At 40.0% G+C, this 26,112-nt stretch overlaps 1 protein-coding gene across 5 annotated transcripts in view; it reads left to right on the top strand.

The window, feature by feature from the left end:
• The window catches only part of DTL (denticleless E3 ubiquitin protein ligase homolog), a 127,463-nt gene that overhangs the window by 31,402 nt on the left and 69,949 nt on the right, over nucleotides 1-26,112 (top strand). For 3 of the 5 annotated variants that reach the window (XM_081121999.1, XM_081122000.1, XM_081122001.1), the window contains exons 14-15: nucleotides 5,423-6,255; nucleotides 8,326-8,436. In XM_081121999.1, the coding sequence (XP_080978125.1) occupies nucleotides 5,423-6,255; nucleotides 8,326-8,424 (932 nt within the window). In that variant the 3' untranslated portion in view covers nucleotides 8,425-8,436. Of the gene's footprint in view, nucleotides 1-5,422; nucleotides 6,256-8,325; nucleotides 10,310-26,112 lie in introns of those variants that run through there. The other 2 variants (XM_081121998.1, XM_081121997.1) reach the window with 2 other exon arrangements.

Raw genomic sequence — 26,112 nt, 5'->3', positions numbered from 1 at the left:
TGGGTTATTTCTCTTATAATTGTTGAGTTGTAAGCATTCTTTATATATTATGGATATATTCTTTGTCATATATATTCTGGGTATATTACTTGTATAATTTTCAAATGTTTTTCTTATTCTCTGGATTGTTCATTTTCTTGGTGGTGTCCTTTGACACACAAAATTTTCTAATTTGATGAAGTACAATTTATCTCTCTTTTGTCATTTGTGTTTTTGATACTGTATCTAAGAAACCAAGTTCACAAAAATTTACTCCTATGTTTTTCTTCTAGCTTTCTTCCATTTTGTTTATTTTTGTGTACAATGTGAGTTAAGGATCCAAATTCATTCTTTTGCATGTGGATATCTAGTTTTTTCTCCGTGTCATTTTTTAAAGAGACTATTTTTTTACCCCATTGAATTGTTTTGGCATCCTTGCCAAAAATCAAATGACTATAAATATAAGGGTTTATTTCTGGACTCTCAGTTCTATTCCATTGATCTCTATGTCTGTTCTTATGCTGATACCACATTGTCTTGAACCTACTGTAGGTTTGTAGTAGGTTCTGAAATTGGAAAGTCTGACTCCAATTTTCTTCTTTTTCAAGATTGTTTTGGCTATCAAATTGTTATTTCTCTACAAATTCTAGGACCTGTTTGTCAATTTTTGCAAAATAGCTCTCTAGGATTTTGATAGGGATTGCATTGAATCTGTAGATCAGTTGTAATATTGTCATGTTAATAATGTTAAATCTTCTCATCCATGAAAATGGGATGTCTGTCTGCTACCTTGTCTTTATATGGGTTTTTTTCATCCCTAATTTTAGAAAACATAAAAGAGAAGAATCATTTGAGGAAAAGGCTATCAGTATTTCTACCACTCATACATAATTTTAACATTTTGAGAGTTTTTCCAATTTTTTTCTTTTATTCATAGAAATTTTTTTTTTAATGTTTTTATTGATTTTAGAGAGAAAGGAAGGGAGAGGGAAAGAGAGAAACATCGATGAGAGAGAGACATAGATTGGCTGCCTCTTGCATGCCCTCTACTGAGGATCAAGTCCACAACCTGGGCATATGCCCTGACCAGAAATCGAACCAGACCTCTTGGTGTATGGGACGTCACTCAGTCCACTGATCCACACTGGTCGGGCTCCATAGAGATTCTTAACATTTATAGTAATATTGTATATACATTTGCATTTCTTGGGGATTTTTCACTGAACGTGATGTTGTAATCACATTTTGTTACATGTTTACAAAACATGTAAAATAGTCCACTATTTTCTTATAGTTGGACATTTTGTTCCCATTATTCTGTGAAATTTTTTTTCTGAATTTAGAGTCTTCCCTGCCATTAAAATAGATTCCCAGAGGTGGAATTCTGTGTCAGTGGCTATAACCATTTTAAAATTTTTGATGAAAAGTATGTTGCTTTTAACTTATTTTTAGTGTGTCATTAATTATTCTTAGTTTTAGAAGCCAAGTCACAAAAAAAGTTCCACATATTGACCAAATTTGGACCATAATAATAACAACAACATACTGCCATTATTGAGTACTGGCACAATTGTTTTAAGGACCTACTTGGATTATCTCATTTAATTCCCTAAACAACTGAAACTGAAGCTCGAGGAAGTTAGACTTGCCTAAGATCACACAGTTATGAAGTTGAAGTAGAACCAGAGTTCAACCCTTGCAGTCTGATTCTAGAGCATATGCTTGGAAGCACTCTACAGTATTTTCTCCTTTAGATCCCAACACAGCAAAGCTAAGTTCAAGTTAAGACCAGACCAAGACTTCTACCTAAATTTCTCTATTTCTTGGTTATGCTGGAGTTACTCTGAGAGCACTATAGGGTAACAACCTGACATGAGTGCCAAAGGCTAACACACTGGCCATTAAACCCTAAAAGCCACCATCCAGCAGCAGACTGGCTGCTGCTAATTAATTACCCTGCCATCTTCAAAATTATGTTCCTCTGCTTTCCCAAGTTTTTAATGGCCACCGCAACTTTCCTTGCTGTCCTGGACTGCTTATCATCTCTCTGGCCCTTTTAACACACCAGCTGAAAGGCTTTAAATCCCAAGACCCTCTGCCCTACTTTTCCCAGCCAGTGCCTGCTCTGTGGCTTACTATTCTTTCACTATTTCAGCCAGAGATCTGATGAGGCCAATGTTTCTCAACCCTGGCTGTGCATCAGAAACACTTGTGGAGCTTTTTAAAAGGTTGAGCTTCCCAGAGATTGTTCACTAGGTCTGGGGTAGAGGCCAAGTACCTGTATTTTTATAAAGCTCCAAGTAAGTCTGGTATGCAGCCAGGATTGAGAACCTCAGGTCTAGGCATTATTGAGTGACAAAGATGATTATCCTTATCCTGAAGAGAAGGAAACCTTACCTGTTCTATCTCAAGTGTTTGCTGCAGTCTCAAAAGTCAGCAGAATGCTTAGAGTCTTTTTTTCTTGGTGCCTAGAACTTCACCCTCATCCCTCTTGGCAGTAGTGAGATTTTACAAACATTGTTTAATAATTCCTGGCTAGGTATATTTTAGGCACTAGACCTAAAAATGACTAAATCATCACCTGCCCTCTAGGTGCTTGCGGTTTTGTCCAAAAGGCAGATTTTTAAAAGCCATAGTACATTCTAAACATTACTCCTAGCTGTAGAAACAAAAGGCTCTGAAAACACATTTCCTATGGGAGAGAAGAGCTCCATGGGAGAGGAGGAAAGAAGTTTGTGAATTCTGTGCAGTTGTCATCAGAGTCTGGAAACATGAGGAGAATTTTTGCCTGGCAAAGAAGGGACAGACTTGGCAAGAAAACCACATGAATAAAGACAGAGATGTGACAGTGCACAGCTTGTTCAGGAAGCAGTGAGTAGCCTCCTGTAACAGGATCCTAAAAGTAGCATAGTAGGTGATAAGATTGAAAAGGTAGAGTGAGGCCAGATGGCAAACCCTTGTGCAGAAAGAACCTACAAATTGACTGATTATTTATAAGCTTTCCGTAATTTCTCAAAGGAACTAACTTTTAGAAAGCCTTTAGAGGAATAACCCAATCTATAACGTGTCATCAGATCTCATGCAGTGCTTAAGGTTAATAGGGGTTGATGCACTTAAGTAGATGAAGTACTAAATGGTGTGTTATATTTGAATCGGTAGGTCAGTAAGGTGACATACTATCCAGCTCGTAAAAAAATGTAGTGCTTCTAAGTGCATTTTCATGAAAAGATATAAAGAGAAAAAGATACACTGTTTAAGAAAAGAGCAAATTGCAGAATGTGTGTTTAATAATCCAGTGTGGCTTTTTTTAAGGTATATACATATACCTTTGTGTGCACTAATAATAAGCACATAGAAAATTGTGGAATGCACATCAGAGTGAAATGAGAAGGTTGAAAGGAGGATTTTTTGCTGTTCAGCTTATTCCCCTCTGTAACTGATTTTTTTTTACCATGAACTGTTATTACTTTTATAACCTAATTACGGTTAAAAAGAAAGGATTTAAATTTGACCCAGAGCTTAAGTTCTGTTAACCTTGAAAGTTAACGAAAACTTCTCTTTGACCCTCATGGCCTACTCCTTCCTTCATTAAAACATCTTCAAGGAAAAAGGAATTTTCACCCAACTTTCCATCACATCAGATTTCCCACTAACCTTTAGTAAACACTTCACGTGTCTGCCGCTCAAGTAACAGAAACTTGCATACCTGCTTTGTCCCTGGCTCAGCTTTTCCTTCTTCCCCAATTCTGCCTTTGAATCTTCATGTTGTAAGGCCCATAGAGTTTTAGGACTTACTGCCCTGAATGTGCGCTTCAGCCCACTTTACTGGCACTAATGACTGTAGGGGCTGTGCAGTGACTGTTGACTTGCACTTAGGAGTGAAGCAAATGAAGTTTCTTTCCTTTTGAGGTAATAACTGTAGTCAAGCTCTAGAACAGGAATGTGAGAACTATCACCAGATGTTCCATGGACATCCCTGTCTCTAGCTCCCCTTCTATAGTACATTATAATAAAATGGGGTTTTCTAGTAATGATCTTTATTGAAGGAGCAGTATCATTTTGACCATTTCTAAACATGGTTGATGAGAAAAGTTTAGGCAAAATTCAATTTGTAGAATTTTTCTATCTCAAGGCAAGGCCGCTTGAATAGTGGAAAGCACAGTGTAAAATGTACAGGGTAACTAAACGACTGAAGTTAGTAAATATTCCAACTGACTTCATATTTTTATGTCAGCCCATTCTAAATTCAGTTGCATATAAATGTAGTGCAATAATTAAACTGAATTAAATATCAGAGTTATAATTCAAAGACTTAGTGACTGAGAAATAGGTGCCTTTTCCTTGTTATTTGAAGACAGAAACACTACTCCAGAAATCTAGAAAGTTCAGAAAAAAAGTAAGGAAATATAGTGTGTCTGTGGTGAGGCCTGAGGAGGAAGAAACATGAAGTTTATAAAAATGTGCCTAAAGTACTTTGCATTGCCTATAAACAAGGACCAGGATATATAGAGAAGAATTCTATCCATTGCTTCATTTGCTTTACAGAGAGCAAGCATTGAATTTCTGAAATTTTCTTTCGCATACTTTGGCTTGTGGAGTATAGCAGCCATGTGCAAACTAAGGTGGAAAACCACATGAGGCCTGATAATGTTAAGTAATTGATATAATTCTTGTGGAGATTAAAAACTATCTCTAGCCCTGGATGGGTAGCTCAGTTAGTTAGAGCACTGTCCCCATATGCCAACGTTGGGGATTCAGTCGGTGAGGGCATGTACAAGAATCAACCAATGAATGCATAAATAAGAGGAACTACAAATTGATATCTGTCACTTTCCCTCTCTCCCTCCCTTTCTCTTCTAAAATCAATAAATCTTTTAAAAAATTTAAAAAAACATGTCTATTTAACAAATACGGAAACTGGGGCAGAGGAGGTAAAGGGTTGTGCTCAAGTCACATAGTAAATGATTGTGCTTGATTTTAGGCCTGCGCACTTCTGTTTGGAATACTTTGTAGCTATTAAAAATTATAAATCTGTATTAATGTGGGAATGTTTGTAATATGTAAGCAGGTTACTAAGTAGTAAAAACAGTCTCATTTTTGTATAGAAAAATTTGAAGTGTATAATGTATTATATGCACAAGTATAGGAAAAAGAACACTAAAAGTGGTTCACCTAGATGCTTTTAATCTTTTCTCTCTTTTTTTCTGAATTTTCTAGATTTTTCAAGTGTATATTTTATAGTGGGGTGGTTGGGAGGCTGGCAGTTAGGAAAGGGGAAGAAAAATACTAAGAAGATGTGGTAAGAATCAAATGATTTATGTGATCAACTCACTGGGAAATCAACCCTTGGATAGTTAAGTTAGCTATAATTTTCCTTGATGTGAATTCAGGGATTTTCTTTGGCTTTCACTTCTGATTTTTGTGGCCCTCTTTTCTTTTTCAGTAACAGTGACAAGTAGCCAGAGTACTCCTGCTAAAGCACCCAGAGTAAAGAGCAGTCCATCTAGTTCCTCCCCTTCCTCAGCAGCCTGTGCTCCAAGCTGTGCTGGAGACCTCCCTCTTCCTTCAAATACTCCCACATTTTCTATTAAAACCCCTCCTGCCAAGGCCCGGTCTCCCATTAGCAGAAGAGGCTCCATCTCCTCTGTCTCTCCAAAGCCACCTTCATCTTTCAAGATGTCCATTAGAAATTGGGTGACCCAAACACCTTCCTCATCACCACCCATCACCCCACCTGCTTCTGAGACCAAGATCACATCTCCAAGAAAAGCCCTCATTCCTGTGAGCCTGAAATCATCCCAGGCAGTGGCTTGCTCTGAGTCTAGAAATCGAGTAAAGAGGAGGCTAGATTCAAGTTGTCTGGAGAATGTGAAACAGAAGTGTGTGAAGAGTTGCAGCTGTGTGACTGAGCTTGATGACCCAGTTGAAAAGCTTCATTTGGATCTGTGCTGTCTTACTGGTAACCAGGAAGATCTTGGTAAGGACTCTGCAGGTCCTACCAAATCAAGCAAGATTGAAGGAGCCAGTATGAGTGTCTCGGAGCCTCCTTCTCCTGCCAGTCCTTATGCTTCAGAAGGCTGTGGGACACTCTCTCTTCCTTTGGGGTCTTGTGGAGAAGGGTCTGAATTGGTAGGCAAAGAGAATAGCTCCCCAGAGAATAAAAACTGGTTATTGGCCATGGCAGCCAAACGGAAGGCTGAGAATTCATCGCCACGAAGTCCATCATCCCAGACCCCCAATTCCAGGAGACAAAGTGGAAAAACTTCTCCAGGCCCGGTAAGTCAGCAGTGGAGGAAAGATGCATTTTCTAACTTGAATGGGATAGGTTTAGATCTCAAGTCAGGATGCTTTTTTTTTTTTTAAGTAAATCTATTTATTTTAGGGTTGCCAGGCTTAGCATATAAAAATACAAGACAAATATTGCATGGGATATACTTATAATAAAAAATTCTATACTGAAAAGTTACTTGTTGTTTGTTTGAAATTCAAATGTAACTCGGTGTGTGCTGTATTTGTATCTGGTAACCCTATTTACTCCCATTAAAATCACTTCTGTCAAGGCCCATACCCCTCAGCCCTGTTGCCTGATTCATCAAAGCCTCCTCATTCTCCAGGATATCAGTTCAAAAATATCTTCCCTGTCCTTTGTTTGACATTATTTTCTCCCTGACCCCTTTTTTTCTTATTTCCCCTACCCCCAAGCCCTTGGCAACCCCTTTTTATAGACGCCCTCCCCTTTTTACAGATAAAGCTGTTGTTCATGGGCAAGTTGCCAACATCCATAAATAGAATATCAGTTGTAATTACAATTTATGATTATTTAAAATAAAGTGAAACCTAGGTATCTGCAAAGCAGTTTAAGTACAGAATCCTTCTAGATTTTAATGATGATCCCCACTCTCTTATAATCATCTTGCTCACTCCAATTTTTGGCAACTCACCTGTATCTACACTGTTTTAAACATTCTGCTTAGCTTTACTTACCTTTTTAGGGCTCATATTTAATTGGTTAATAAAGTTAGATAATTTCAAAAACAGATACTGCTGGGGAAATAGGTTTATGAACCTTAAAAAGCAAGTGACTCATAACTACTGTGGAGGCAGAAGTAGCTGTGAGCATTAGGTGAGCTCCAACCAACTGAGCAACCCGGCCGGGCTACATCTCGACCCTTTTAAAAGGTATAAGCTGGATAACCTTAGGCCAGTTCAATAAATGTTGATATCACCCACCTACTATCATGAAGCCTATCCTATAATTTTAGGAATAAACTATAAATATTTTTAAAGATTACTTTGAACACAAACTCCAACTAAACCTTGCTACAGGACTTTTGTTTTTAATGCTATAAGGAGTCTTTCCTTTCTTCTCTCAATATTATCACTGTATCTGCTCTTTGCCCCTAGCCAAAATTTCTATTTTTTCTGGGGAGATGATCTCAGCTATGTGTTAACAGAAAAGCAATTGCAATGGAAAATGTTTTTCACTAATGCGTAGATTTTAAAGGCTTTAAAAGAGAGTGTGCTGGTCCAAGATACTTTTGGTGTTAAAACAACAAAACCCAGCAATTCGTGAATCAGGCGGCATCCCATCTAGCAAATAGAAAGGACCTTGAGGAGCTATACAAAATGTAAGGCTTCTAAGGACAGAAAGAGGGAGGAAAAGGAAGATTGAAAGAATAAATTATTTCAGGCAAGGTCACCTTTCCTTAGGGGGAGGCAGGGGGTCTATCAAGCAGATTACCTCACTGGTACTGATCAAGGAATTTCCAGATTGACTGGTTAAAGGAACATTCATGGGAGAGGCTGAAACTGCAAATAGGTTATGTATTGCTAGTCATAGTTTGCTGAGGTGGAGCTTAACACATGTGACTCCATTTTGGGCCAGTTGTCTGTTTTTTAACACTGGTTTTATTTTTTCAATCTTTGAAGCTACAGTTTCTTTAAAATAATTTTTCTTTATGTACATGACAGTAATGTAGGCTTCAGAAGAGGGTAGCAGCTGCCATTTGATTACCTTTCTTTGTAAATTTGGGAGGGTAATTTACTCATTTCAAAGAGGATGGTAATTTTAACTTCTTAGTTCCTATTTGGAGGTTTAACTGGTAAATATTTTCTGTTTACATGAGAAGTCTCTTCCTTCCTTGCATACTATCTATTAAATTTTTACTATATTCAGTACAAATCAACCAAAAGAGACATTGTCATCCAAGTATTTGGGACTGAATATTGGCTAATAATCAAATTTCTAGGCATCCTAACTTAAAATACCTGTTAGTGATAGCTTGCTTGGCTAACAGCTAGACTTTATTTTAGAAAAAGTCTAAAGTCTAAACTTTCTTTTTCTAGGTCACCATTACTCCCAGCTCTATGAGGAAAATTTGTACATACTTCCATAGAAAGTCCCAAGATGACTACTGTAGTCCTGAACAGTCAACAGAATTATAGATCCTAATCTGAGTAAGTTAACTGAACTTTGGTCATTAAAACAAGATAAAAATACAACAGAATGATTCTATAACTCTGGTCTCTAAGAAAGCTGCCACTTTTTTCATTTTTAGAGACAATCCTTTTCAACTGAAATTTACCTAGTCTGGTTCTACTACCTTAGTGTATATGCAGCTTCCTCAGGATGAATGCTGTGTTTAAATTTCATAAAGTAAACATTTTCAATAAGTAGTCTTCACTTTTTTAATTATGCATCTTCTCTACAATGACATCCCAGATTATAGAGGCAAAAAACAAGACTTGTCTCTTGTTACTCTTAAGACTTTCTTTGCACAGTGTAAAGTATCTGCTGGCCATAGCAGGAGGCCTGTCTATGAAGGCCAACTGCTAAAGAAGTCTTCTGTTGAGACCCCAAATCTGTGCTGCCTCGAGCTAATATACTTGCATTTAAAATATATAATCTTTTCACTATACTTTTGTTTATTTTTTTTAAGTATGTGTAAAAATGTGATGTTCAAATAAGTACATTTATATTGATTTAGCATGTGATTAAATGATACAGTCCTTTTAGTTAAAAATCATCTTTATTTTAAAAGCAGTCAACTCTTTGGAGAAAGTAGAACAACACTAGAAACCCTTATTTGTCTTTTTCCCCCCAAAATATATCTCCTACATGAGACTTAAGTTCCCCATATTTTTGCTAAGCAATCTACTATGTTACCAACTCAACATCATGTTTTCTAAGAAGTTGTGATTTTTGCCATTTACAAAAGATTTTTATAAACTCAGTAGTCATACACTGAAGCTGGGGTTTGCATTTGGTCCTCATCAATTCTCCAGGTGCTACAACTTTAGAAAAAGTAGATCATCAGATTTTAATAAAAAGTAATGGTTTCTTATTGATATTTTTATAAAAGAAGATAGCTCTGAGCTGAAAATCCAGAGCCTCAAATATAAATCTTGGCTTTAACTTGATTTTTTTGGGTTCTCTTCATATATATAAAAAGCAATGGCCTTCTAGTATAGCCCTGAGCCAAAAAGTCGTGGGATTTTTTGTAGATATTTAATATAGAGTGTATAGACTAACTCTAAGTTATACTGTGCAGAATATCTTGAACATCCGTTCCCTTAATCAACAGTTATATATTGATCATCTTGAGATAAACTGTTGTTTTATCCCCCCCCCCCCCCCCCGTTATAACCTCATAGAAACAAGTTTCATGTACTTTCTGTGTGCTATGTCCTTGGAAGGGTGTCCCCTTCCAATCAGGAAACTTGATTCATTTTATCCATATATCTGAGGACTGTGGAGACTTTATTCGTATATTTGTGATAATTTTCAAGTCTATTCTTAATGATAACTCTTTAATTCCTTTGATTCTTATAAATTAAGCTTCTAACAACCAGAACTGCAGAGGTCAATTAAGCATGGGTTCTCCTGGTTTTATCCAAGGAGAAAAATAAAGGGAAGCCATAAAGTTGCAGTTTGAAAGCAAAGCACACCACAGTGTTAACTGAGTATTTGGTTTTTGATTTTTGAATGTTAGACCATGGGAAGGTGTTACTTATGACCAGTACTTGCCGATAATGCTGTCTTTTGATTTGAAAGTCAGTAGGGAAGATAATCCTTGAAAAAGGAAAGGATAACTAAAGTAGATGATTTTGTTCTTTGTATCCCTGCACATCTCCTGACAGCTCTACTGAGTGAAGTTGGGGTAAATGTGGCTGTCAGAAGCTACTGAGAAGCTGCTGGGTATAACGTGTCTCACTTGGAAAACTAGTACTCAAATGGGTGCCAAAGGTCAAATGTAATGAGATAATTATCCCTGTTTGTGTCAATGTCATTATTTGAGCTGATCCTGAATAATAAAGCCTTTTTACCTTATCTGATGTCCTCTTCTGAGCTTTTTGCATTAATGTAGAAGCATTCTACACAAAAGAACTATAGTAGTAATCAAGATTCCCTTCTACTTGTTCATTGAATAAAATTTGTTTATTCCCAAGGATATGATCTAGTTCAAACTGAAAGAGGTTTTGTTTTAATAAAATGCATCTTGCTTGGTCAGACCTTGAGCACTTAAGATGGCTTGGATTACTTGATGAAGGAGGGTGGAGCGATGTAGTTCTTTTTCTAAACAAGTATTTCCAGCCCAAGCTTTTCCATTTGAATACACTCCAAGCACTATTGCTATGATGCTGGATTAGTTTCCTTTGGGCTGTTTTAACACAGGCCCTTAATTTACTTTTTTGAGGGTTCACTAATTAATCCTTTAAAATGTCTCTTTTAATCTTGTTTGCCCATTTAACTGATGATAATCAAGACCATTTGTAGCTAACCCTTTTGGACTGGCAGAGGGTGTGCTCAGCCCATCACCCCCATACTCAGCCTTAATAACTTAAAATTTCACCAAAACTTTTGGGACACCCTGTATAGGAGGCATTTTTTAAAACCTCCACTGTGTAATATGGATGCCTAGAGGTAACTTTTTAAGTGTGTATATATGTGTGTGTTGCTTAAACCCCCAACTTGAAATTAGCCTATGGCCGTGGTCTCTTGTAAGTCACATATCAGTTAAATATGTGCTTTTGGGAGCCTATCATAGCAAACTCACTGCTGCTTTTAGGTCTGTTTTTCCTGTTTTCCTACTACCAAGATTGTCTGGACTTCTTTCACACTGCTTCTTTTTTTTTTTAATTAAATTTATTGGGGTGACATTAGTTAATAAGATCATATAGGTTTCAAGTATACATTTCTGTGATACTTGAAACCTATATTATTAGCAGAAATAACAGGATTTTCTACCACTTTGGACAACAAAACGGGTCCCTACTACTATTGTGTCTATACTCAACACGTACAGACTTTCCTCATCATTATTCCTTAAATACAGTGTAACAACTATTTATACAGCATTTCATTGTATTAAGTATTAGAAGTAATCTAGGGACTTGAGCACCCACAGATTTTGATTGAGGTGGGTGGTCCTGAACCAATCACTGGTAGTATCCTGAGGGATGACTGTACTAGAGAAAATAAGTTATTGTCCTCTTTGTGGCCATTAAGCACAGATGGTTTCTGCTTCACAGTTTTATAAAGGGCTGAATGTAGGCCCAGTTGAGCTCTTGCTTTCATATCTCACTGCTTCTCACACAAGCCTTCATAGGAGATTCTTTGCCTGGCTAGGTTTGGATCATGACAGATCATGAATTAACCCCAGTTACTCATTAAATTTGGGGGAATTATGGAAAAACTTGCATTATTCATTAGGTCCTTAGATATTGGTTGGAATTTATAGGCAGGCCAAACACAACATTTTGTTGAACATGAGGTTGAGTGTAATGCTTCATTAGATCTAATGCCAGGAATATAAGCCCAACTTGTCATAAGGGACCCGTTTTGTTGTCCAAAGTGGTAGAAAATCCTGTTATTTCTGTTAAAAACTGTAGAAGTTGTTAAAGAATGATGTAAGGTAAAATCGGCCTTTTTTTAAAAAAAAAATCACCTGTGCATAGTAAGCACAGGTGATTAGAATAGTATGCCTATAGCAGTATGTACAACAAAGAGGGTTTGTACTATTAAAGAATAGGCTTGTTCCATCCTAAAAGCTCATCCCTCCCACTTCCCTGCTATGCCAAGAAAGAGGATTTCAAAGGTATGTAACCAGGTTCTTTCTTTTGAATTTCAAAGGTTTAATATTTCACTTATACCTCATTTCTCTTTAATTTCCTTAATTTGTGTTTCGACATTCTAAATATTCTATAGTCAAGCCATTTTGTGGAATATGAAGAGCGCGTTTCAAATGCCTTTGATTAGAAGACGTTCAGTTCAGCCAGCACTTACTTACTCATCATCTGGGTGCCAGGCCCTGTGTGGGGCACCTGGTCTGCAAAAAGTCCTTCCCTTTATTTTCACTTGTCAAAGGATTCACTTTATCTGGGGCACTTCAGTAGGCTAAAGTCAGCATTTGAGAGAAATAGGCAAAGATCAGATTTTCAAGTCTTTTGACTGAGGTGGTGAATAGCTGTTGTGTAGCAAGTACTGTCTAGATGTAGACTCTTCCTTCCAGAACGTCATTCAACTGCTGCTTAGAGCACCTTTAACTTTTCAAAGTAAAATGCTTTTCTTATGCATGTTTTCATTATATTCTTTACAACATTATAAATAACAGTTAAAAATATGACTTCGAAAGCCACGTCTGCCTAGCATTGAATCCAAGCCCTAGCTGTATGACCTTGAGCAAGTTCCTTAACCTCTGTGAATTGGCTTCCTCATCTGTAAAATGGGATTGGGTGGTTATTACACGTACAGCTCTTAGGACAGTGCCTGGTACACAACAGCTGACATTTATTAAACAATTAAAGTTAGAATTATTCTCATAAGGTAGGGAATGCAGGAGTTATTTGGTAAATGGACATTAAGGTTTAAATAACTTTTTAATTTTCCTAACTCATTCCTGTCCCCTTTTTACTGCAGCTGTGGTCCTCAAAGGTATGTTGCCTGGGCCTCCTAGTCCTAAGACTTTTCAAAAGGAGCCAGTAAGCGTCTGGTGGGGGGAATCTCTAGTACCTCATAAGTTTGAAATTAATGACTCTTTCCCACCAGGTAGACATGAAAAGTATAAGTTATTTTATGTATGGCCTCAGCCACTGTTTAAAGAGGCTATAATTTGCAAATCTGTATCCTGGACTCTAAAGCAAGCCAAAGCCTTTGCTCACAAAGCCCACCCTCCCATTTCCTGACTGCTGCCCTCCAGCTCTGTTACATTGTGTAAGACATGCTCACCTTTGGGAAGGAAGCTGCAGCTGCCAGGCCTTCAGAGCCAGTACTTGGTCACTTGTTAGGCTTTTGCATTCCCTGGCTAGTCTGTAGGCAAATAAAATCAAAGAAGTGCTCAATTAGTAGCTCTGATCTTGTAGGATATGAGTCAAACATTTGGCTGAGGAGTATTATGTAGACTCTAGATCCTTTATGACGCCAGTAATAGTTGTTTCCAGGTCCTGGCCGGGTGGCTTGGTTGGTGTGTTTTCCTGTATACTAAAAGGTTGTAGGTTCGATCCCTGGTCAGGGCACATACAAGAATAGGTCAATGAATGCATAAATAAGTGGAACAACAAATCGTTATTTCTTTCTATCTCACCCACCCCCTTCATCTCTCTAAAATGAAATTTTTAAGAAAAAATATTTAAAAATAATAATACTTACTGCCATTGTCACATCAGTGCCAAAATACCAGCCATGAAAGTGTATTTGACATTTTGGTGGACAACGCCAGCATTAGGGTTTCAGTTGGCATCTGAGCACCAAATTATGCTGCCACTGCTGCTGTTCAAGACCCTGGCTTCCAGTTTTTACAGGAACTTAGAGAATGTGGCATTCTCTTATTAGGAGCTGGCCGCTGCACCTCTGCAAATAGTCGCACTAAGCTCGAGCTCCTTCCTGGGTTTGTGCCAAAGTTATAAATGTAAATGAACGTGTTAAGGGATGATTTTTTTTTTTCCTGTTAACAGCCTTACCTCTAATGTCACAGTCTAAAAATAATTTTATAAATAATGAGCCCTTTACTGTAGCAATGTATCACCAGATAATATCTAGCCTTGCTATATTGACATGAACTTCACAAATAACCCATCATTCAGTAATCATGCAGCACCAGTTTTTCTCTTTTATCCTTCCACCCTTTTCCCATTACCTATACTACACTCAAACATAATTTTCCAAGAATTATATGAAAAGAAGCATAATAGGAGGATTTATTAAGTGCATCTGAAATAACAATAGTGGTACAAGAACTAAAAAGAATAAAGTTCACTAGGTATTATTGCCTCTGTAATGAGTCAGTAGTCAGCCCAACGGTCATGTCAAGTTGGAAATGCTTCTTCCTCAAAAGCCTTATTGGATTTAGAGAGCTTTATGTGGGAGTAAGAGTCCAAAAACCAGTATCTTCACAAAAGGGGACTAGCAGGCGAGCTGAAATGAAGATTAATAATTTCAGGTTGGGGGTAGGAAGAGGACGGTTATAATAAACATTTCTTAGCTCCCTAATTAGGTAATGAGGTATTGGCCTTGAAGCGTTGCACATGTAATTAAGTATCTGGCCCTAGAATTATACGTGGAGTGCCTGCAGGATAAGGAAAATTAAAATGTGGTTTTTTTGAAGATTAGCAATGGTTTCTGTTCCAGCCAACTCTCCTGTACAATAAATTGTACAAAGACAGGATGCCATGTAGAACAGCTTGTTGAGTTATCCTGTGGTGTTCTCTTGCCTTCTTGTTTACAGCATTTCTAATCCCATTTACTTTCCCCTTTTTCATGTCAGTTTGGCTAGTTGAATAGTGTTTGAAGCCAGGGTTGTGGGTTTGATTCCCAATTCACTTCACTCTGTGGTCTGTGGCCACACAGGCAGCATCTCACATGTCTACCCTCGCCAGCCACCCCACAAGGAAGGGTGAGCAGAGTGTTTAGGCTCACGGTAAACACTCAGTACAAACTCGTGGTATGTATCCTCACTACACAACCTGAAGGCATTTTGAATTACTGTTTTTCCTGCCTGAAGACCAAGTTTATAAACTTCTCTTGATCAAACTTAGAGATGACTGCATATAATACACACAATAATCTTGTAAGTAGTGTAACTTTTATACACATTTTGGCAGGTAAGGAAACTAAAGCACAAAAGAAGTTAAAGACACATAGCCAACAAGTAGCAGCTTGTGGACTTGGTCTGACTCAAAAGCCCACAGTAGTAATTCCCATAATATAATGCCTCGCAGAAAGAAGCCTGGCCCTGGCCCTGTACTAAACAAATATATGCTTTCCATTTTGTGCACATTTGAAAGAGATGAACTCTCAAAATGTTCCAAATACATTTTCTACTTGACTAATTTAAAAAAAAATTTACTCCTTGGGAGAGGAAGCCACTCTTAACTACAGGAGGAAGGTAATATACAGGTGTAGAATCAGGACTGAAACATGTTATAGGAACACAAGAAGAAGATTGACAAACATAGTTGAAAGTTTGAAAAACGGACAAAGGCGAAGAAGTTAAAATTCTTTAGGAAAAAAGTAGAGAAAGGCTTGCCCACAAATATAAAGGAGAGAATGAAGGCTGAGGATGAACACGCACATACCGTACTACTCAACAGTTCCACCCCAGTACCCTAGGGAGGCTTACGTGCACTGCACACATACAAGGCCGTTCATAGAAGCATTGTTTATACTTCCCAAAGTCTGGAAACAGCCCAAATGTGGGTTCGCAGTAGAATTGATAAATTGGGATACTCTGAGCACTGTATAATCATGAAATGAAAAACAATGAACTAGCTACACATGACAATGTGAAATGTTAGAATGTTAAGCAAAAGAAGCAGGAAATGAACTCGTACAGTTTGATTTTGTTTGTATCAAGTGTTCACAGAAAAACAGGCAATGCTGAACTAGTATTGAAGAATATATACATGGGTAGTAAGAGGCAAAATAAAGGTGATTATTAAATTAATCAAGACAGTGCTTCTCTCTGGAGGGCAGTGCTTGGGAAGTAATACATGGAGGACTAGGTTATGGCAGAGTCTGCCTCTGGTTGTGATCACATGGGTGTTCTATAATATCTTGCATTTATGTTTCCTTCACTTTTCTGTATATGTCTGAGAATTCATAGTGTTTTAAAGGTTTTTAAAAAGGAATGAAAATTGGGTAGTTCTCTAGAGAAGATGCTCAATGGGTGGGGATGGGGGAGTTCTAGACAGACTGGATCATGTAACTATTATTCAAAGGAAACAAGTTACTAGGGGAGCCTGTGGGATCTTCTTGATACTTTCTGAGGAAAATGGAGAATCCTCTTTTCCCTTAAAGCAGAAGGATGGACTAAATTGCCTTCCATATACCGTCAGGATTCAGTATATTCAGTTTGAAAGAGCAGAACTGAGCCTTAGCAAACCATGTGATGGCTCAAACATGGGGTTGGGACTGAGCAGAAGATTGCAGGTAGCAAGGAGCACTAACAGGGTCCCACAGCTTTTACCTTCCTAAAAGTTCCACACTATACACATTTCTTCCTCTCCTTCTTCCTCACTCTTATATTTTATTTTCCTTCCCAGGATCAGTCATCAAATCAAGGCAGAAATGGGCCATAGACATCAAATTCTTAAAGATGCAGAAACTGGCCCGGGGAAGTTAAACAACTTGACCAGGGTCACAAAACTAGTTAATGGCAGAATCCATTCTGGTACCCCACATTCTTTGCATCCCAGTTCTGCTGATCTATTAGCCATTCCTCTAAATATACAGTACTATCCTGTTTTTGTTCAAGGTGTTTCCTCTGCCTGGCATAGAATTCAAAAAGTGCCAGCTCAGGAACTCGGGGAAGATAATTTTTTGAGAAACAAGTGGTTTGCTGCTGCCGAGAAGTTGATGAAGATGAGAGCTTGAATAAGGCCAAATTATTGGGCAGTTAGCTCATCACTGTCCTCAAGGGCTATTTCAGTAGCATGATAGGGGTGAAATATGGCTGGGATGAAGAAATAGGGGTGGTTAGGAAATAGTAAGTGTAGATCCCTTTCAAGAAAAGAGAAAGGAGTCCTTCTCTTGTTAAGCAACTATGTGCTGAATACCTACTGTATGTCAGGATTGCACTAAACAGATAACATACCAGCCTGTCCTCAAGCTGCTCCCAGGACAGACAAGAGAACAGAACACAGTGTCCTAAGGGCTTTGTAGAGGCTGTGGGAACACATCAAACAGCCTGGACATCCAGGGAAGGTTTCATACAGAAGCTGACTCAGCAGAGCCCTAGAAGAAATTGTCCAGATGGGTAAGTGAAGGAAGGGCATTCCTCACAAAGGAAATGGCAAAATAGCATTAACATCCGTGTGGCTGAGAAAGAGTGGCCTGTCCAGGGAACTCTAACTCCAGTCTCCCCCGAGGGCTGGAGCACAGAGAACCTGTGAAGAACAGCAGATTAGGCTGCAGAGGTGAGTAGGGGTCAGGGCACTGCAGGCACCTGCAGTGCCACCATACTGTTTGGATTTTATGTCCAAGGCACTGGGCAGCCACTGAAACACTAAGGAGGGGACCATCACAGTTAGATTTTTATTATAGAAAGATGATAGGAGTAGCAGTTTGGAGGGAAGATTGGAAAGAGCAGACTTTAGGCCGTTGACCAAGTTAGAAGGTGATTGTCAGAATCCATGCTGTGGGGAGGGGCCCGAAGTAGTCATGGCAGTGCAGATGAGAGGGTATTACCAATTTGAGAGTTACTCCTGAAATGACAAACCAGTGGGTTTTTAGGTGGGTAAACATGAGAGGAATCAAATGAATCCCAGGATCCTAGCTCTTACACCTGGGTAGATGGTATTATCATCTGGGGGAAAGGGGATACAGAAATGATAGGATTATGGTAGATTCTTTTCCTAGCAGACGCCTAACGGGTTGCCAGTGGAGATGCCTATCAGGAGTTCATTATAGGACTGGAGCTCTGGAGACACCCCGAAGTGGAAGGAATTTTAGGAGTATTCAGTGGGAGTAGGGAGGAATGTTGAAGTGGAGCTTGGAGATTGGCCAGGGAGAATGTGTAGCACAGCCATTCTCCCTGCCAGTTTTTGATTCTAGAGGTGGGGCTTAAAAATTTGCATTTCTAACAAGTTCCCAGGCCAGACTAATGCTGCTGGTCTATGAATCACACTTTGAGAGCCAGTAGTGTAGAGAAAAGCCAGCATTTGGTGATTATTAGAGAAATAAATGCTTACAAAAATGACAGAGGAGCCGTTTTAGGAAGGGACAGTCCAGGACAGATTTTTGGGGAGTAAAATTGAATAAAGTCAGGCAAGATGAAGAATAAATGTTGTCAGTTGCATTTGACAATATCGAGCAGGAGCTCTGATAAAAGTCAAAGTTTCGACAGAGTGTATGATCATCTTATGATGAGACATAGCATAATGTCTCACCACTTACTGATTGTATGACCTGATGCAGTTTACTTAATTTCTCTGAGCTGCAATTTCCTCATCCAGAAAATGAGAAAAGGAGTAACAGTGATTTCCTCATTGTCATTGGAGGATTCAGTGAGTTAGTATGTGTAAAGTGCCGGGTACATACTGAGTTTTAACTTTCATGATTGTTTTGGGGTTCCAGAATTCCCACCTTGAAGAGCAAGTAGTAGCGAAGAGTCAGACAGGCATGGCCTTAATGTAATGGCTCAGACACCGCAGGAAGCTTGTAAATTTCCAGCAGAGCTCAGCAGTCTGAGAGCAAAAGCAAAGAAAGCGGATTTAGGGATTACCCAGGATGGGAAATCAGCAAGGAAGGCCCCGGGGAAGAGTGAGGGATACCTGTGCACCCTGGAAGCTGTAGGCCAAGGGATCCAGGCTCAATATGGAGGAAGCAGGAGATTCTGGGAAGAGTGAACAGGTGAGGGAGAAATACCTCAACACGTAGAAGGAAGTAGATTGTGGTCAGAGTAGGGTGAGAATTTGAGATGACACCATTCTGATGCCATGTCCAGTTGTTGGTCACAGTGAGTGACAGGTTGGACAGAATTTAGGGACCTGTGTAGTTTTCAAAATGATGGTGAGGCCAGGGTATCAGAAGGACTGAAAACGGGTGGCAGGGACAAAGTGGCCAAGAAAGCTGGGAGGCAGGTGTTAAGCCACTGAGGAGGGGAAAAGAGTGCTGGAGATCAGTAGATCTAAAGGACAAAGTGGCAGTAAGATAGAATGGTGTGCCCAGGAGGGATTGGGGAGCCGCGGCCTGGACAATGCCAGCCTGTTCTGACCTCAATTTAGAACCAGGGGAGGTAGAAAGGCTGCCTATTTCAGAGAGGGCTGGATAACAGGGCAGGCCAGGTTTTCTTTTAGGATAAGAAGGTAGAAAGAGTGTATGTTGAAAGATGGAGAAAGTAGGGAAGTGTGTCCACCCGTTAGCTGGTGGTGTACAGCCCATGGGGGAGGAGACACCTTCAAAGGCCTAGAAACAGAAGTGAAGCCCTGTCCTATAACGAGATTACTGCCTGACAGGAAGTGAGAGTGGGACTCCAGGTCATGTCCCCCCACAGCACTGCCTGGGCCCACCACCCCAGGACAGGGCCCTGCCGGAGGAAAGAGTGGTAGCCTCCTGGGTCAGTGCACTCTGCCTATTTCTGTACATTCAGGCTGCTGAGTAATGGCTCCAAAGGCAGTGCCAGCATCTTAACAGGGCGCAAGGGAAAAGTGAGAAGTAGGGCTTGGCACCTTATTTTGGGAGCTGTTGTCAAAGGCCCAGCCCTCTGGTTCTGTGTGCCTGACACTCAGCTACAGCTCTCACTGTGAGCCTGGCTGACCAGTCCTGCAGGCTCTGGCTGAGGTGCCTGGAGAGATAGGCGCTGTGAGAAAGAAGAGCTCTGTGGTTTCCCCGAAGACAGGAATTCTGAGCACTTACTTCCTGAGGGAGAATCACCAGTCAGTCCAGTTGGCCAGTCCACTAGGCCAGCACCTCAGCCTAAGCAGCGCTTAGGAGTGAACCGTCTCTTTTTAAATTACTATGAAATGACCATGACATGTAGGATAGGTACACTCTGCTCGAAACTAAGATGTTAGGTATGCAGTTTTAGCAAAAGTGTACTTTGAGCTGGTTTCCAAAGATGGGGATCTATTTACACCCTCCCTGCATGTCCCCAGTGTTGCACATGTGTGACTTCTGGCTGGGGCTAGAGCTCAGTCTAATGTGTAACAGTCATATATACACAAAGGCCAAACCTGTGGCCCCATGCACACGGGGCTCTGGCAACTAGAGCCAACTAACTCTGAGAGCCTTTGGAACAAGCCTTTGGGTGAGTTGTTGGTGAACAGATAGGTCTGAAGACTGCCCTGGGGACACTTGTGGATCTTTGGTAGTAGGTCTGGTTGCCTTAAACCCCTAGTAATTCTTAGATTCATTTAAGGCCCCCAAGTGTGAACTCTGAGTAAATCCCCATTAATATCTCAACTTCCTTATATACCTCTTCCTTTTCTTAAGAAAGTAAACCTTGTTAATTTCCTGGGATTACCTCTTAGAAATTTAAGTTCTCTCTTCTTACCTTAAATACCCTGTGAAATAAAGGAATTGGGATCCAACCAGGTTGAGTGGTTTCCACTGAATTATCATAAGAACTCCACAGCACAGCAGTAATGAGAGCTCAACGGGATCTCTGTCTCTCAGTTGGCACAGCCTCCACCTATTTGCCTTTGACTTGTTAGACTGCTAAGAACCAAACCATTGACGGCTACAGGCCTCTTTTCCATCCCTGCCACCTGTCTCTCTGTGAGAATCTTGGATATCATCATGTCGGGTAGAGATTTTCATTACACTGGGGAACTTCTCATATACATACCTCTGTATAACCCCACCTGGTTGGTACTCTACCCAGCTCAGAGATTACTGCCCTACAGTCAGGCTTAATTTTTTTTTTCTGTCATTCTGTCAAGAGGGTTTCAGACTCACCTGTAGTTAGAATCACTGCCTCATACATAGAAATGCTCAGACCTTTGTTCTGAATTCTGTTAGAATTCCGTGGTTACAACCAGGACTTATTCCTTTATCAGATTAAATGCAATAGTGTTGGAAGCATAGGTTTCCACATTTGTCCTCTAAAAAGCTCAAGGATTTCTTAACCATTTGGGGGTTATACATGTTTTTTAGAATCTTTGAAATCTAGGGACACATACCTCAGAAAAATTCATAACATACTTTCACACAAAATGTTGCTTATAAGAGGGTGGGGAGAGAATGCAAGTTCATAGACCCTAAGAAGCCCACTATGGATGTTGGGGGTTCCCTAGATCTGTGTTAAGGATGCTGACTCAAGCTACTGTAGGGTAGTTTGGTTCCAGCATGGTGCTAATGGAACAAGGTTCATGGGTTTCGTCCCCCTGTGGTTGAGTTGACTTTGCACACAGGAGCTCTTATCTCAGAACCACAGAATAATCTCAAAAGTTGAGACCTGAAAGATAGTTTAGCATGTACTCTATTCAACCTCCTCTTTTTATAGATTAAAAAGGGGAAAGAAAAAAAAACAGAGAAAATTAGTCATTTACTTGAGGTCACATAGTTAATAAGTGGCAAGCCTAGAGCCCAGGTCACACCACATAAATACCAAGTGAATGGTCTTAATGATGTATTGGAAATATAACTTTATATATGGCGGAAAGCACATGATTATAGTCTCCCCATTTTTAAAGACATGAACCAAGATAAGTAGCCAACGTTTGCTCAGTGTCTATCATACATCTGTTTATTTATTCAGTTATCAAAAAACCGTATCTAATGTCCCCTCCATTCCAGGCACTATGCTAAGTACTCTTTACAATAAGGTTCAAACCTTCCTTAGCATATTATTAACAAAAAACATACACAGTTTGGTGCTGGCATCCCCTTTTATGACACTTTCTATTTTTCTCACCACACACAGATACCAATTTAGATGCTGTCCACAGCCCGGGATTCCATGGGCTATGGCTACAAGGTTTTCTCATGTCACGAATTTACTTGGAGGGAAACAGTTTTAAAGCGCTCTACCATCTAGGCCAAATCAATTCCAAACTTGTCTTAGGTGGACATGTCAGTCTGGAATAGAGAAACTCAACAAGGGAGACACAATCCCATACTAAGTGCAGACAGAACTAGCTCTTTTATGTGCCTGGAGCAAGCTGCATGCCCCTTTCTGACCCTGCCCTGTGTACCCTGCCTTCTTGCTCCTTGTGCTCCCTCACCCTCGACAGTCTCATTTGCATGCTGACCGTCTCTCATCCTGACTTGACTGCGTCTGCACCTGGAGCCTTTTCCTGGGAAAGCAAGCATCACCTTTAGGCCTAGATAATGGTCTATACTTGTACTCCTGCCACTTGCAGGTCCTTCGTACACACAGACTTAGACTTTCAATTTTGCATTAAGCCAGGGTCGTATCAGTTCAAGCCATCTGTCCTGAGCCCTCCCTAATCTGGAGTCACATTCCCACAGCTGGACTTTTTTGGAGGTTGGAGTGGAAAAGGGATCATTATGGAACACTATGCTAAATACCTTACATGGGTAATCTCACTAATCTTTTTCATTTGTTTAGATCATAACTTTTTATATGTTTCTAATTAAAAACATTTTTCTTGTTGATAAAAAAGGAATGACTTCTCATTAGGAAAATGTTGCCATTTAATTTATACATTCTTCTTTAATTTCAGCTTTATTGAGGTGTAATAGACATATAAAGTTTGCGTCGTGGTGATTTGATATACGTATACATTGTGTAATGATTCCCTCATCTAGTTAGTTAATACATCTGTCACCTCACATATTTGTCTTTTTTGGTGTGTGTGAGAACATTTAAGTTCTAATCTCTTAGCAATTTCAATTACACAATACAGTGTTATCAACTATAATGACCATAATTTACATTAGATCCTCAGATCTTACTCATCTTACAGTTGAAACTTTGTACCTTTTTACCAACCTCTCTCTATTAGCCTCTGGCAACCACTTTTCTACTGTCTGTTCCTATGAGTTTGACCCTTTCTTTTTTTTTAGGTTCCACATATAAGTGATACCATACAGTATTCTTTCTCTGTCTGGCTTATTTCACTTAGCATAATGCCCTCAAGATTCATCCTCTTGTTACAAAAGGCAAGATTTCCTTCTTTGCCATGACTGAGTAATATTTCATTCTATATATACCACATCTTCTTTAGTCATTCACACATTGATGGACACTTAGGCTGTTTCCATATTTTAGCTCTTGTGAATAGCGCTGCAATGAACATGGTAGTATAGATCTCTCTTCAACATCCTGTTTTCAGTGCTTTTAGATACATACTCAAAAGTGAGATTGCTGGTAGTTGTATTTTTAATTTTTTGAGGAACCTCCGTATTGTTTTCCATAGTGGCTATACTAATTTACATTCCTGCCAACAGTGTACAAGGGTTCCCTTTTTTCTGCATCCTCACCAACATTTGTCACCTCTTGTCTTTTTTATGTTAGCCATTCTAACAGTAACAGGTGTGAGGTGATACATCATTGTGGTTTTGATTTGCATTTCCCTGGTGATTAGTGATGTTGAGCACCTTTTCATGGACCTGTTGGCCATATGTCTTTAGAAAAATGCCTATTCAGTTCCTCTGCCCATTTTTTAATTGGGTTGCTTATTGTTTTGTATTACTCATTTGGCTATGGATGATATTGTGTGTTATACTATATTTCCCTATGTATGTAGCTTATTATTTTATAGAATACATTGTGAGCTCCTTGAGGATAGGGATCATGTTTCGCTATAGCACTGCAACATGCCAAGCAAATGCTCAGTAAGCATTTATCCACCGAGGCTCATAATTGCCTGAGGACAGAGACTTTCAACACAGAAAATCAGAACTGCATCTTAAAGATCTTCTAGGCTTCAGAGTCTCATTTTACAGTAAAGAAAGTGAGCCCTAAAAAGTGGAGTCAGAGCCATGTGGATTCAACCCTCAGGGAGGAACCATCCTAAATTATTCTGCCCTCCCCCTCTCCCCATCAGCCCTGCGACCAGTACTAGGATAGTGTGTTTATCATCTAATGTGTGTTAAGCCCTTGGGATCCAGTGACCATAAAACAATTAGGACCTGATGTCATTCCAGGTTCAATCAGATTTATAGCCAGAATTGAAAGAGCCTTAGAAATCATCCTGTTCAACTCTCAGAATGTAGGTGAAGTAACAGGCCCAGAGATGGCAAGTGTCCCAGTTCTTGTCAGCCAGCCAGTGGCTTATCATTTAAATGGGGTTCCCCTGCCCAGAGGGAGTAAAGCCACACAGGAAAAATGGGGTTGGCCTTTCTCTGGTTGGAGTATATGTTGGGGTGGGAGTGAGGGGTGGCTTTCTTGCCAAGGCCAGCCTGTTTCCAAAGCCAGCCTGATTGGGGAATGTTATTCACACGTCGGCAGAGCCATCAGTCGCTCACCCCTGCCCACTCTCTCTCTGTCCTCTAGTAGAAGCCTCCGCTGAAGCCTGAGCCTGCACTGGAACCTGATTCCATCACTCCTTCCATCTTCCTCCACCAGCCCTTCCCTTCCCCTCCCAAGGCCAACGCTCACCCAGTGACCAGGTTAGGAATGTCACACATGCACGAATTATAACTTGGCTGCCCTGTTTCTCTTCCTTGGGTAAAAAACCCAGAGCAGAGCTGAGGACAATAAGTGTCTCCATGCTGTGTTGCTTTCCACAGAAGCCAAGAGCAAATGGAAAGTGAAGCCCTGTTGCTTCTTTTAGGAAGTGTTGGCACCGGAGTATTGAGGGAGTTGGAGCGTTAAAGAAGACTGTTTTGTCCTCACTAGACACTAACAGTGAGGTCAAGCCCTGTCCCTCCCATGCACTCACAGCACAGTATGGATCAAGAAGCAGCACATATAAAAAGACCTTCCTGAAGACTGAAAGGGATTGTTCCTGACAAGCCAGCAGAAACAGCAAACAGCTTATGGGGAGCTGAGCTCTACGTGGGGAATGTGTCAGGCTAACAAAGCCAGCTCTCCCAGGGACAGGAAGTTTGGAAGGTGAACTGCAGGGAAACTCATTTACTGGGGACAGAGGAACCACCCTCTTCCTATTTCCCTCTGGCGGTGCTTCCACAGAAGAGCCTGGCAGCTGGCTCATCCCCATGCACCCAGGCCTGCAAGCAAGGGGGAGAAATCCCAACCCTAGGTGAATCAATCTACCTGCTTCCTTATTTCCTGCACCCAAATAGCCACATGCTACTAAAGGAAGTCTCGCCGCCAGGCATATTGCTTCCACTATCATTCAGGATCACTGATCCCACATGGAACCAAAGGGCAGGTGAAAATCCTGCATTTCTCTGGTCAGCTTGCACTTCTACCCATCAATAGCTCTTTCCTACCTTCTCCACTCTCCTGCTCTCCTGAGACCTCTGATTCTCCCAAGTCCTCATCTTGGAGTTCTTCCTTTATGTTACCAAATGTTTAAAACCTACTTATACCTTTACCCTTTCTTCTTTTTAAAAAACAACAACTATTTTTCAGTTACAATTTACAGTCAGTATTATTTTATATTAGTTTGAGGTGTACAGCATAGTGGTTAGACGTACATTTTACAAAGTGTTCCCCTCAGTGTTCCCAGTACCCACCTGGCACCATACATAGTTATTACAATATTGTTGACTGTAGTCCCTATGCTGTACTGTACATTCCTGTGAGTGTTCTGTAACTGCCACTTTGTACTTCTTAATCCCCTCATCTTTTTCACCCAGTCCCCAAATCATCCTCCCCTCTGGCCACCATCAGTCTGTTCTGTATGAGTCTGTTTCAATTTTGTTTGTTTATTTTGTTCTTTAGATCCCACATATGTGGCCTTCTTCCACAAATAAGTGAAATCATATGGTATTTGTTTTCCTCTGACTGACTTGTTTCGCTTAGCATGATACCCTCTAGGTCCATCTATACCGTGACAAATGGTGAGATTTCATTCTTTTTAATGGCCGAGTAGTATTCATTTGTATATAATTGTATATATGTACCCCACTTTTTTATCCACTCTTCTGTTGATAGACACTTGTTGTCCTTCCTTTTTGCTTTCTGTTACAAATGAAGTTTTTCTTCTTACCAACGAACCAAGAGCAATTCCACCGCTTGTGTTTTATATCCCATCCTCCCCCAACTTTCATGAACCTTATCTGTTATTTATCCAGTATCTCTCTTGTGTATCCAGTCTCTC

The sequence above is a fragment of the Miniopterus schreibersii genome (genome assembly GCF_964146895.1).
Source record: "Miniopterus schreibersii genome assembly, chromosome: 19".
NCBI lineage: Eukaryota > Metazoa > Chordata > Mammalia > Chiroptera > Miniopteridae > Miniopterus > Miniopterus schreibersii.
Note: the sequence above shows the minus strand (reverse complement) of the source record. Positions and strands in the feature narration are given on the sequence as shown.